General features: G+C 48.6%; 1 protein-coding gene across 1 annotated transcript in view; it reads right to left on the bottom strand.

Moving 5' to 3' along the window:
* The window catches only part of ank2b (ankyrin 2b, neuronal), a 117325-nt gene that overhangs the window by 69788 nt on the left and 33302 nt on the right, over positions 1-14235 (bottom strand). Inside the window, exons 3-6 of the mRNA XM_056300764.1 lie at positions 12320-12418; positions 10930-11028; positions 10157-10255; positions 7010-7195 (exon numbers count right to left, since the gene is read on the bottom strand). Coding sequence (XP_056156739.1) covers positions 7010-7195; positions 10157-10255; positions 10930-11028; positions 12320-12418 — 483 coding nt within the window. The remainder of the gene's footprint in view (positions 1-7009; positions 7196-10156; positions 10256-10929; positions 11029-12319; positions 12419-14235) is intronic.

The following is a 14235-nucleotide window of genomic DNA, read 5'->3' as shown; positions in this document are numbered from 1 at the left end:
GCGGGTTACCCCTTTTCTCCCTGGCCAATTACCCAATCCGGTCGCTGCCCCGCCCCCCTCTGCTGATCCGGGGGGGAGGGCTGCAGACTACCACGTGCCTCCTCCCGTACACGTGGAGTCACCAGCCGCTTCTTTTCACCTGACGGTGAGGAGTTTCACCAGGGGGACGCAGCGCGTGGGAGGATCACGCTACCCCCCCCCCGACAGGCGCCCCGACCGGCCAGAGGAGGCGCTGGTGCAGGGACCAGGACACACACCCGCATCCGGCTTCCCACCCGCAGTCTTGTGTCTGTAGGGAGGTAACATGGGGGATTTGAACCGGAGATCCCCGTGTTGGTAGGCAACGGAATAGACCGCCACGCCACCCGGACGCCCCCCCAGATTGCTTTTTTCAAAAGGTTTTTGGTGTCTCTGGTCCTCTGTGTGATGTCAAAGTGTGTGTGTGTGTAGTTCTCCTCTGGGTCTTCCTCGTGAGTCATATTGAGGAAGACTGCATTACAACGGCTCAACCGCTGGATGTACTGCATCCCTACCCTGAGTAAGCAAGACGGCCTGTTCGTAACAACACACACTGATGCACCCCTCCAACAGACATAATCATTTCCCAGTGTCACCCCCCCTCACATTCAGGAGGTCTGCTGCACCAGCGTTTAATACAGACGAGCTCAAATCCGTCTGCGCCCTTACAGATCGTTGAAACGACGCAAAACTAGAAGCTCTTCTGTCACGCGTCCTTGCAGGCCTCCGGTGTGTCAGAACACAGCAAGGAAGCTGTGGAAGGACACAGACCACCGCTCAGTCTACGAAGACACTCTAAAACAGCCCGGACACACTTGTTGGCACCCCTCGACAAAAACAAAGGATGCACAATTTCCCTGGAAATACCCTGAAACTGGCGAAAGAGGGGGGTGTCTGGGTGGCACGGCGGTATTATTCAGGTGCCTACCAGAATCCCCATGTCACCTCCGGCTTGGTCAGGCATCCCTACAGACACAATTGGCCGTGTTTGCAGGTGGGAAGCCGGATCTGGGTAAGTGTCCTGGTCGCTGCACTAGCGCCTCCTCTTGTCAGTTGCGGGTGGGGTGGGGGGAGTAGCGTGATCCTCCCACGCGCTACGTCCCCCTGGCGAAACTCCTCACTGTCAGATGAAAAGAAGCGGCTGGCGACTCAGCAGGTATGGGAGGAGGGAGGCACGTGGTAGTCTGCAGCCCTCGCCGGATTGGCAGCAGCGAACAGGACGGCTCGGAAGAGTGGGGTAATCGGCCGGATACAGTTGGGGAGAAAAAGGGGGAAAACTCAGAAAAAAAGAGAAGAAACTGGCATCCACCGTTGCTTATTCCGTAGTTCATATAAATCTTGACCCTGCTTTTGGTTTTTTTTTTTTACTCAACATATGTTGTAAATAATAAAACAAAAGAAAGTGACATGGACAAAATGATGGGGCCGTTAAATCTAATACGTCATTGCAAAACCTTGAGAGGCAACCACTGCCATCAGCTGTTTCCTGTATCTGTCAGTGAGACTTCTGCATCTGTCAACAGGCATTGCGGCCCACTCCTCCTGAGCAAAGTGCTGCAGGGTCTGATGGGTGCCTTATCCAGACTGCAAGTTTCAGCTCCTTCCACACATGTCCAACAGGATTCAGAACAGAAGGCCGCTTCAGAATAGTCCAACGTGTTGTGCTTTTCCATCCTTGGGTGCTTTTAGCTGCGTGTTTCGGGGTCATTGTCCTGTTGGAGGACCCATGACCTGCATCTGAGAGAGAGCTTTCTGACACTGGGCACTATGTTTCGCGCCAGAAGGCCTTGATAAGTTTTGAGGCGTCATTGTGGCCCTGCGCAGGTTCAAGGCGCCCTGTGCCAGGAGCAGCAAAGCAGCCCCAAAACATAACCGAGCCTCCTCCATGTCTCCCTGTAGGTGCGCTGCTCTTTTCTTTGAAAGCTTCATTTTTTTCACCCGTGACTCTCCCAGCAGGATTGTGGCTTGTCAATATGCGTCTTAGCGGAGTCCTCCGGGTTTTCTTCCGTGTGGGGCCCACTTTCGCTCGAAAAGCGACAGACGGTGTGATCAGAAACGTCCCCTTGGAGCTCAGCTTGTATCTCTGGCAGTTGTCCTCGGTTCTGTTTCTACCATTCACACTATCCTTCTGTTCAATCTGGGGTGGATTTTCCCCTTGCAGCCATGCTCGAGAGTGATGGCTACCGTTCCACGGACCATAAACTGCTTAATAATGATGGCAACCGTTTTCCCAGGAACGTCACGCTGCTCGGAGATGGCCTCGTAGCCTTTACCTTTACCATGCTCGTCTGTTATTTTCTTCCGGATCTCCTCGGACAGCTCTCTCCTTTGCTTTCTCTGGTCCATGTTCAGTGTGGTGCGTGCTGATACTAGACAGCATTGGATGGGATGAACCGCTGTGCAGTGCATTAAAGCCACGGTGGAAGAGCTGGCTGAATGATCTAGAGCAGTGTTTCTCAACCGGGGGTCCGCGGACCCCTAGTGGTCCGTGGTGTAATTGCAAGGGGTCCGTGAAAATAAAATATCTTTAAAAAAATATCCTATGACATTTATAGAAATAGGATTATTTTACTCAAATGTGACTGAGACCTTTATCTACCTAAACTATAAAGGGTAACAGGACTTTTTTCTCTAATTACATCTGTTTCACAAGTGTAATTTATTGTATTTTAATAAGAGATCTCGCTCCCGTTTGCATTGTTAAAAGTTACTGCATAAGAATTCTGTTTAGTTACATATATCTGAAAGTTACTGAATACATATTCTGTTTAGTTACATATATCTGAAAGTTACTGAATACATATTCTGTGTTGTTACATATATCTGAAAGTTACTGAATACATATTCTGTTTTGTTACATATATCTGAAAGTTACTGAATACATATTCTGTTTTGTTACATATATCTGAAAGTTACTGAATACATATTCTGTTGTTACATATATCTGAAAGTTACTGAATACATATTCTGTTGTTACATATATCTGAAAGTTACTGAATACATATTCTGTGTTGTTACATATATCTGAAAGTTACTGCATAAGAATTCTGTTTTGTTACATATATCTGAAAGTTACTGAATACATATTCTGTTGTTACATATATCTGAAAGTTACTGAATACATATTCTGTGTTGTTACATATATCTGAAAGTTGCTGCATAAGAATTCTGTTTTGTTACATATATCTGAAAGTTACTGAATACATATTCTGTTTTGTTACATATATCTGAAAGTTACTGCATAAGAATTCTGTTTTGTTAACTATATCTAAGTTACAACTGAAAGCTCTTACTTTTGCCCCAAAGAGTGAATAAATGCTATAATGCAATTTAAAATGCAGTTTCTACTGTTTCTATCAAATTGCAACCCCCTCCCCCAAGATCAGGTGGAGGGGTCCTCAGGGTAGATCAAAAATACGCAGGGGGTCCAGGACCCCAAAAAGGTTGAGAACCACTGGTCTAGATAATCTGCAAAAACTCCAGACTCCAAATGCGTTGCCCCTGAAAACCTGGGGAAGGTCTGGAAAATGGAATTGCACCACTTTTCGGATGCGAGTAGCTGTGGGTATAGTCAGTGCTCATATATCTGAGTGCTGAGTGAAGATAAAGTGCATTGCCCCCTTAATCGTAGGTACGGCAAGGGTTGCACCCACAGAAGTTGTAAAGATAGCAAGGCTGGAGTTAACAGCTGCAGTGGTCTCCTCAGCAGTCAGCAGTATGCTGGAGGAGGAGCTGGAGCTCAAAACTGACCAGGAGTACTTTAGGACAGATTTATGAGGTTAGCATAGGAAGGTTGCTATTGAACCTAGTTGTGTTGAGAGCAGTGTTCTCAGCTGATACTGAACATTCAACTCTGTGTTGAGGTATACTTGCATGTCAATTTTCTTTAGAGGTTTTATAAATTGTTAATCAACCAAATCGCTCAGTTTTCAGAGGTTCCTTGCGTGACCTTGGAAATTACCATTGGTTTATTTGATGAAAAGTGTGTGATTTATTAAACAGCACTGTTGTGTATTTGGTCATTCATTAATCAGAGGTAATTTGGTGGGAGTGTAGCTGACGCTGATCAGTCCAATCCAAACATCCTGATACCAAAACGATACCAAACAGCACAGTGACGAGTGTTCCCCATTTAAATATGTTGAATGACTGATAACATGGCTGGAGACAGTTTGACATATCACTACAATCCAGTTATTTAATATCTTTTCCGAGGGATACCAACAAATGTGTCCGGGCCATTTTGGGATATCTTTGTAGAAGAAGCGGTAATTCGTCTCTTTTCACAGCTAGTATGCATGACAAAATAGCCTTTGAGTTTCATCGTTTCTCAGGAGGAATGAAGCATTATTTCTATGAGCTGTAAGGGTACCAACAAATTTGAGCTCATCTGTACAATAAACTAGACGTTAGGACCAGTAGGGGTCTGAGGGAACACCCTATCATCTTCTCTCTAGCCACATCGCTTAAAGCCATGACCCAGTACCAGAGAATCACTGACAACCAGTCAGGGGCAAGGCGGCCATTTTTTTTCCTTCAGCTTACACCTAAGTTGTCTTTGTTTAATTTACCGACACCAATGTTTAAGTGCATTAGCCACAGTGGCATTTCACCGGTTTGACTGATCCAAACCCCACAGGCCTGTCTGAAATATTAGCCACAGTGGCATTTCACCGGTTTGACTGATCCAAACCCCACAGGCCTGTCTGAAATGAAACATCGTGGTCTACATCAGCAAATTCTCCACTACCGAATAAACCTGGGGATGTATTGGTATTGGAATATCCAGATGTGGGGCCAAGTCATTGTTTTCCAAGTCACAAGCTCGTCTCAAGTCTTGGCACTCAAGTCCCAAATCAAGAAGCCTGACAAGTTCCAAGCCAAGTCCCAACTCCCAAACTTCGAGTTTCAAGTCATACACCCCTCATTAAACTCAACACCATTTCAAAACGACTATACTAAACTTACGCAGATGCTGACATGGATGCTTTTTAAAATGTGTATTTATTTCAGATTTATTCAAAGTGGACCTGTGATTATGGAAATTAAGGCTTAGGCTTGGAGAAGGTACCAAGCCTTTCACATCAAAAGGCTCAGGTCTGAGTCGGGTCATGAGTCATGAGTGTTAAGAGTCAAAGTCAAGTTGCAAGTCTTCTTCAATGTTGTCAAGTATAGTCATTGTGATTTGGGTGTGACTCGAGGGACCGTAGTTTGAGTCCACACCTCTGGTGAGGTCATACAGTTAGGGGGACCAGCTTGGTCTGCTGTATCTACTTGCTGTGCCCACAAACTCAGCTTCCAGTTCACACTCACTGTAACCTGCATTCTTGTTGTGCATTTGCATAGATGTAAATACTGTGCAGCATCACTTTTTCAGAGGAAAACCCTTCCTGACGATAACCACCAAACAGATCAAATGCAAAAGCTTGAACGATGTGGATAACTGCGATCTTAACTGTACCTTTAAAGAAGTGATAGGAAGTATCAAAATAACATTTGTTTGCATGTTAATCTTCAGGATGGTTGTTTTAAATGGGTCCTTTTCCTTTATATTTTGGCTCTCCTATGGACGACTATATAGCCTACAAGTTTTATCCGCTTCAGCAGATGTTGTTGTAGGGATTCTCCAATACCACACAGACATTTCTTAACCCTTCAAAATCCTTTTTAACCCTTTTTAACCTATTCCCTGCCCATGGCCAGAAACCCATGTTAACTGCTAAACCCCCATTGGTGCATGCAGCCTTATACTATACCCCCACCATACCACCTGCAGACAGGGGCACCCTCCATGCAGTGGACAGTGCTACACTTAGACACCAGTGGAAGGAGGTGGTGAGTAATGGAGGGAGGGAGCGTGTGAAAGGAGGCAGTTAAAGACAGTAAAAAGAGAGGAAGAGACCCAGCTAGTGGCAAGACCAGGGGACATGTGGCAGGCACACAGACACTGAAGGAGAGAGAGAAAGGGCGTGAGAGAGAGAGAGAGAGAGAGAGAGAGAGAGAGAGAGAGAGAGAGAGAGAGAGAGAGAGAGAGAGAGGGCAAGAGAGAGGGCAAGAGAAAGAGCAAGAGAGAGAGAGAGAGAGAGGGCAAGAGAAAGGGCGAGAGAGAGAGAGAGGGCAAGAGAAAGGGCAAGCAAGAGAGAGGGCAAGAGAAAGGGCAAGAGAGAGTGAGAGTGAGAGACAGGGGGCAAGAGAAAGGGCGGGAGAGAGAGAGGGCAAGAGAGCGAGGGCAAGAGAAAGGGTGAGAGAGCGAGAGAGGGAAAGAGGGAAAGAGAAAGGGCGAGAGAGAGGGGGCAAGAGAAAGGGTGAGAGAGCGAGAGAGGGAAAGAGGGGAAAGAGGGAAAGAGAAAGGGCAAGAGAAAAGGTGAGAGAGCGAGAGACAGGGGGCAAGAGAAAGGGGGGGAGAGAGAGAGGGCAAGAGAGAGTGAGAGACAGGGGGCAAGAGAAAGGGGGAGAGAGAGATGCACATACAGATGGAAACAACTATACTGCCACACTTATTATAGCTAAATAGTTTCACACTGAAGTAACAAACTAATCTTAAAGTAGTGATCTCCCAGACCTCCCAGATCTCCCAGATCTCCACCGTCCATTAGCTTACTAGCGTTCCCTAGTTTACAATCACTGAAACTTCTCTCTGGTTGGCGCACCAGAAAGGAAGCTCGGCCTCATTCTCTTCTGGTGGGCCAATCATAAGGGCTCATAAGATAAATAAATGCCCGTTACTGTCTTGTGTTAGTTAGCATTCCTGTCACGGTTCAGACGCACAGCTTGTGATTTTGTATGGCACGTAGGGAGAATGAGCTGAATGTCGTTGTTTCACCAGTCGGTAACACAACGAAACACGCGTCCACTAACGTGAAAAAGTTCAAGACTAGAAGTTGAAAAAAACGTTAAGCCGGCATGAGCAGTTCTGTAACATGGTCGGCAGCATCGCATCACACCGCGCCACGGCAGCGTTGGCTTGCTGGCCCTTTCCTCCTCCTCGTACCTTTGACTGAACGTCGGCGTTGTGGTCATTCTGAAGGAGCAGGGCGGCTGACTTGGTGTCGTCCTTGCGGGCGGCGATGTGCAGGGCGGGCAGCCGCACTTTGCCTTTGGTGTCATTCTCCAGTAAGATGGACACCACCTGGTTGTGGCCCTGCTGGAGGGCGATGGCCAGCGGGGTGAAGCCGTCCTGGATGGGGGAAAGACAGGGGGGGAGACACGTGAGGTTGAGAGCAGACATCTGTAGGGTGGACCCCAATACCCATAACTCCCTGCAATACCCATGAAAGTACTGCAGCCGGTCGAGCAATTTCCCCCTTCAAACCACGGTGGAATCCACATGCGGTCTCTCTCGCTGCAGACCGCTTGCCCACAAGCATTCAGAGACAGCATAACAACAACCATAACAACAACCATAACAACAACCCCTGGCCACGGTGGTGTTGGAAGATAACCTAGTCCTACTCATCCGCTTAGCTGTTACAGCCAGTTAGGTCTTGCTGCAAAACACGCAGTGTCCACAGCAAGAGAAGGAGACCGGCCCAGTTGCTGCTCCACCCCCTTCTGCCAATCTGGGGGGGGGGAGGGGCTGCAGACTACCACATGCCTCCTCCAATACATGTGGAGTCACCGGGCGCTTCTTTTCACCTGACAGTGAGGAGTTTCGCCAGGGGGGCGTAGCGCGTGGGAGGATCACGCTAGTCCCCCCCGAACTGGCCCCCCGACTGACCAGAGGAGGCGCTTGCAGACACGGCCAGTTGAGTCTGGGGGGAGGTAACACGGGGATTCGAACTGGCGATCCCCGTGTTGGTGGGCAACGGAATAGCCCGCCATGCTGTCTGGACGCCCCCTATTTTATTCTTCTAATCCCACTATTGTTGTGCGCCATCTTGTCTGCACAATTTCACGCAGCCTCTCTCACAAACACCTCCTCTCTCTAGTGCACGGCAACATGCACGCACACACACACACGCACACGCACACACACACACACATTCTCACGTGCACCCCACCCTTTCAGCGCACACACAAACAATATTTGCACATACTCTCTACCTCATAGTTGCTCGTTGTGTGCAATAATGCACACATGCAGACACACACACAAACACGCACACTCCGTTACACACACACACAATGTTTGTACAGCCTCGGCACCGCATATCATTACCTTTTGTGTCTTGATCACATTGCTGCTCAATTATTGATTGTAACTAATTAGAGTTAGTCCATTTTTAACCGATTGTTCTAATAAATGGTTTTCCTTGAAGTGAGTTGTTGTCCTGCCTGTGACATCACTCACTGATGCATCCTCTGCCAAGCAGGGACTCCAACTGGCGAAACACTCATCATTCCATCAGTTTTATTAGGGGTGGGACTGGTGAAATTTGCATAACTTGCATAACACAGAGAAACAAAACAAAGCTTTTGGGCAACAGTCACTGACACGAAATGGTCCTAAATGGACAGAATGTTATACAGTGCTGTTCTAGCTGCAACAGCCACTCAAAGAGCTTTACAAATGAATGAATGCCTCACACACACACACACACACACACACACACACACACACACACACACACAGTCTTATACCAGTCCAATGGCGGTGTCAACCATGCCAGCAGCTCATCAGGAGCAGTTAGGGGTTAGGTGTCTTGCTCAAGGACACCGACATATTTGCAAGGAGGAGCCGAGGATCGAACCGGCAACCCTCCGGTTACCAGACGACCTGCTGGACCTCCTGAGCCTCTACTGAGATTTAAATGTCTTTTATAATTGTAGGTTCTGGTTGTGATATTCATGGACAGGACCTCAAAGTGCAGCCAAGGTGAGGGGTATGTCCGTTTTGGGAACCTCAGAATTGCATCTCTGCAGGTGATGGGGTTTTGCTGGCTTCATCAGAACGTGGCCTCCAGGGCCCACTGGGCCGGTTTGCAGCTGAGTGGGAATTGGCCCGGATGAGACTCAGCACCTCTGAGTCTGAGGCCATGGTTCTCTACAGGGAAATGGTGGGTTGCTCCCTCCGGGTTGGGGATGAGTTGCTGCCTCAAGTGAAGGAGTTCAGGTATCTCGGGGTCTTGTTCACGAGTGAGGGGAGGATGGAGCGGGAGATTGACAGGTGGATTGGTGCAGCAGCATCAGCAGTGATGTGGACGCTGTACTGGACCGTTGTGGTGAAGAGGGAGCTGAGCCGGAAGGCAAAGCTCTCAATTTACCAGTCAGTCTTCGTCCCAACCCTCACCTGTGGTCATGAGCTTTGGGTAGTGACCGAAAGGGTGAGATCACGGATACAAGCGGCTGAGATGAGTTTCCTCCGTAGGGTGTCTGGGCTCAGCCTTAGAGATAGGGTGAGGAGCTCGGACATCTGGAGGGAGCTCGGAGTAGAGCCACTGCTCCTTCATGTCCAAAGGAGCCAGTTGAGGTGGTTCGGGCATCTGGTTAGGATGCCTCCTGGGCGCCTTCCTTTGGAGGTTTACCGGGCACGTCCAACTGGGAGGAGACCCAGAACTCGCTGGAGGGACTACATGTCCAATCTGGCCTGGGAACACCTCGGGATCCCCCAGCAGGAGCTGGAGGGCGCTGCTGGGGCGTCTCGAGTGCCCTGCTTAGCTTGTTGCCACAGCGACCCGACCCCGGAGAAGCGGCTGATGATGAGTGAATGAATTATAACTGTAGAGGTGGTGGGGCCATACTGTATTTGAAATTGCATCTTTTTTAAGATTTTTTTTTTTTTTTGGCATTTTCCACCTTTATTTGATAGTGATGGTGGAGAGAGAGAGGGATGAAATGCAGCAAAGGCCCCGGGCCGCATTTGAATCCAGGCTGCTGCGGTAAGGACTCAGCCTTACGTGGTACCCTTCTACCAGGTGAGCCACCGGGGCGGCCCTGAAATTACATTTTGGGAGAGTTTATGGACATATCCAGAGTTTATCATATTTTCAATCCACTCCCCTTTTTTGTTCTTTTCATTTCCTGTGACTTCAACTCTGGCCTCGGTTTTCCCAGACACACAAGGCAGAAACACATTGCAGCTGCAGTATGGTAGTTTATCCTCCATTCTGATGTTGAAAAATATATCTGCCTCGTACATAACATCTGCATGAAAACACACACACACACACACACACACACACACACACACACTTCTCACCTCTGTAGCTGTGCTTTGGTTGCCTCCATTCTCCAAAAGGTATCGCACCACATCCAGATGGTTTTCCTGTGCGGCCATGTAGAGAGGAGTGAAGCCATTCTACAGAGAACACACACACACACACACACACACACACACACACACACACACACCAAAGGATAAATCTGATGTAAGAGATTACCAACAAACTGTGGTTTCTGGGGAGAAACTTTTTCTTTTTTTTTGTAACCCCCCCTCCCCCCTTTCCCTCCCCAATTGTACCCGGCCAATTACCCCACTCTTCCGAGCCGTCCCGGTCGCTGCTCCACACCCCCCCCCCCGCCGATCCGGGGAGGGCTGCAGACTACCACATGCCTCCTCCCATACATGTGGAGTCGCCAGCCGCTTCTTTTCACCTGACAGTGAGGAGTTTCACCAGGGGGACGTAGCGTGTGGGAGGATCACACTATCCTCCCCCCCCCCGAGCAGGTACTGCGACCAACCAGAGGAGGCGCTAGTGCAGCGACCAGGACACATACCCACATCCGGCTTCCCACCCGCAGACACGGCCAATTGTGTTTGCTGGGATGCCCGACCAAGCTGGAGGCAACACGGGGATTCGAACCGGCGACCCCCGTGTTGGTAGGCAACGGAATAGACCGCTACGCCACCCGGACGCCCTGGGGGGAAATGTGTGGCTGATCAGTAATACTGACGTGTGGTGCTTCATGTGGTGTAGTGGGCAGTGATGACGACACAAATAAACAGGAAATGGCAGCGTGGGGGCAGCTCACTTGAGACTGTGAGTTGATGTCGGCTCCTTGCTTGACCAAGATCTTCACTACCTCAGCCTGACCGGCCAGAGAGGCTATGTGGAGCGCTGTGTTTCCTTTCTGGAAGGGGGCAAAAAAATGCACAAAAGAGTGGTGAAGAAAAGACACACAACCCGCACGAGCTTTAAGGACCACGGCATGGACTACGGACGGCAATCACGCCTCAGCTGTGAGGAGCAGCAAAGGAACGAGTCCTGCCACTCATCTGGTGCCAGTTGTTGCTCGTCTCACTGGCATTACAATATCCTAGAGAGTACATGCCTTTCTTTAAACAGGAAGTACAGATTTGAACAGTAACACACACACACACACACAGCTTCTGCAGTTACACATATTCAGCAGAATATGGACATGTCCTTGTTAGAATCCTTTTGAGGACGCGGTGCTGACGAGTGGGTCGCAGAAACAGACACCGAGTCATGACTCAGACCAAAATCTTCAGGTTTCACCAGTGCCCTTGCGGTCAGACCAGTTAGCGCCAAACTACTCAGAAACCCAAGCTAGACTCTGCACTTCTGTCCTGGTCTCCTCTGTCCAGTATCCACTTTCTACCTGCCACCTGCATCCGCACATGACCTGCAGGAGACCAGCAGAGACGTGTCCTCACACGTCACCTGTTCACGATGCCAGTCCACCATTACGTGAACCGAGACTTTCCCTTTGTGCGTTACGGTACCTCCTCTGCAAAATAGGATGCTCGGTTAGTTGGGGACAGTCTCCATGACTGAAGACGGCAACTTCGCAGCATCAGCTACCTTTCTGTAGGAGGTCACGGCTCCGCTGTCATGCAGGAAGGATTTTGTGCTTAGGAGCCACGCTGAAGAAGTAACGCAACACTTCAGACATGTTAAGAGGTGAGTGTGGACCTTCTCTAATTACGTTGCCTGGAATGGTCAAGATTTACCAGCCATAAAAACTCCAGGATCACTAGTCCACTTCCCATGCCATGCGACGCTCACGATGTCCTTGTTGCTCTCCATCTTGCTTTCTTAACTCTAATCTGTCTTTTAACACATTTCTTTGGGTTTCTCTTCAATGTTCATATAATCTCTGTGAGTTACAGCACTCAACCTCAAATGCTCATAGGAGAGGGACTAGCTGGGACTCGGAGAGGTTCAGCCGCTTAACCCCAAAAGGATCTCTACATGGCCCGTACTCCCATTTGACATGTTGGGAGCACCTTTCAGCAGGCACATAAACGCAGACATATTAACAACATGGGGGCTATTTAACAAGAACATCTCTTGCCACTCTGAAGGGGCTCTTCCAGCAGCCACCTTCTACTCGCTACATAAACCACGTTGAGAAAGACGAACTGGTTGCGGAGCTGGAGGAGGGCGCGGTAACTTACTTTTGTGGCGGCGTCGACAGCCGAGCCTCTCTCGAGCAGCTCCTGGACCAGATCCAGGTGGCCCTCCTTCGCTGCCAGATGCAGTGCATTAAGACCATTCTGCAAAAACAAGAAAGGCAAAGGTCAAGCCCGAGGCTCTAACCTCCAACAAATCAAATGGAAAGAGGGAAAAGAAGAAAAAGATGCACCTCCATCGACCCCCCAACTTTTAGCTAGGCCAGGAGGAGGGACAGAGCCAAATACTTGGTCCAAAGCTAGCTATCAACGTTAGCAGGTTAGATTTTGTGTCATGTGTCAGGACTAGGGGCAGCGTGGTGTGTGGAGTTATAAATAGCATGTGTGTGTGTGTGTGTGTGTGTGTGTTTGTGTGTAAATGGACTGCATTTATACAGCACTTTTCTAGTCTACCGACCACTCAAAATGCTTTATAGTGCATGCCTCACAGCCGCCCATTCACACACACTGATGGTGGAGGCTGCCATGAAAGGCACTAACCTGCCCATTAGGAGCAGTTTGGGGTTCAGTGTCTTGCTCAAGGACACTTTGACATGCTCTGTGCAGGGGCCAGGGATCGAACCAGTGACCTTCTGATTACTAGACGACCCGCTCTAGCTCCTGAGCCATGCCGCCGTGTGTGTGTGCATGCATGTGCATGCGTGCTTGTACATGCACAGTCATACAATGCGATATGAAATGCTTTATTAATCCCCCAAGGTGGCCACTGAGTGCCACCATGCATATAGGACAGACAACAGGAAAAAGGCTTACACATCTCAAGGCAGTACAAAACAAGGGGCGAACACAGCACCATAATAAATACTGTAAACATCGATGTGACTGTACTAGAGTAGTTAGTGGTTATACATGACACCAACTTCAGCATATTCATGGACACCGACACCACCACAATCCCCAGAACAATCACCATCCTAGTCATCAACATCAGATCATCATCATCAACATCAGATCATCATCATCAACATCAGATCATCACCACCAACAGTGACAGTCAGCGACGATGTTCATTAAAAAAAACTTCACAGCAGCAGGTACCAAGGACTTCCTAAAGCTCCCTGAAGAGCACCAGGTCATAGCAAGCCTGTCACTGAAAGAGCTCTTCAGCTCACTGAAAACACAGTACAATGTATGATCCTCATTTTGCACAACACTCTTGAGTGTCCTACCCATTCTTTGTTCCATGGTCACCTCTGGTGAGTCAGGGGTCAGGTCTATAATGGATCCTGCCTTCGTAATCAGTTTATTGTTCTTGTTCCCGTCCTCTGAGCTTAAGCCGAACGCCCAACAAACAACGGCGTAAAATAGGACACTTGCCATGCCTTGATGAAAACACGTGCAGGAGTCACCTGTTGACATTAAAACGCCGCAGCTTCCTGAGGAAAAACAGCCTGGACTGGCCCCTTTTAAAGATAGCACCGGTGTTCTCTTTCCAGTCCAGCCGGCCTATTATCCACAAGGACACTGAGGTAATTCTAAGAGAAAACCGACCTGTGGCCTCATCTTTAATCAGAAAGGACAGGGTCTAAAATCAATAATAAGCTCTTTGGTCTTAAGTGGTTTTCATCACACATTTGGCCAAAGCTTTCTGTTGTTAAGCTAGGTGCTTGTCTTTGAGGATATATAACCAACAAGTGCGGGATCATCGGAAAAATTTTCAGGTGGCAGCCCGATGCCGGACTCATCCTGCAGTCAGAGGTACATAATGGTATCAGATACCACACCTCCAACCTCACATACTGGCGGTGGGGTCTAGATGTGCAACAGTGGTGTTGTTTAGGTTAAAATCAATAAGCTTATCGGCTAAATATGTGGCTGAATTGTGCTAAAAGCATTAGACAAATCACAAAACAAGATTCTTGCAAAGCCACCAGCTGACTCTAAGTGGCCGTAGACTCTGT

The sequence above is a fragment of the Lampris incognitus genome, chromosome 20, assembly GCF_029633865.1.
Source record: "Lampris incognitus isolate fLamInc1 chromosome 20, fLamInc1.hap2, whole genome shotgun sequence".
Classification (NCBI taxonomy): Eukaryota; Metazoa; Chordata; class Actinopteri; order Lampriformes; family Lampridae; genus Lampris; species Lampris incognitus.
The sequence above is the reverse complement of the archived record's forward strand: the minus strand, read 5'-3'. Positions and strand labels throughout refer to the sequence as shown.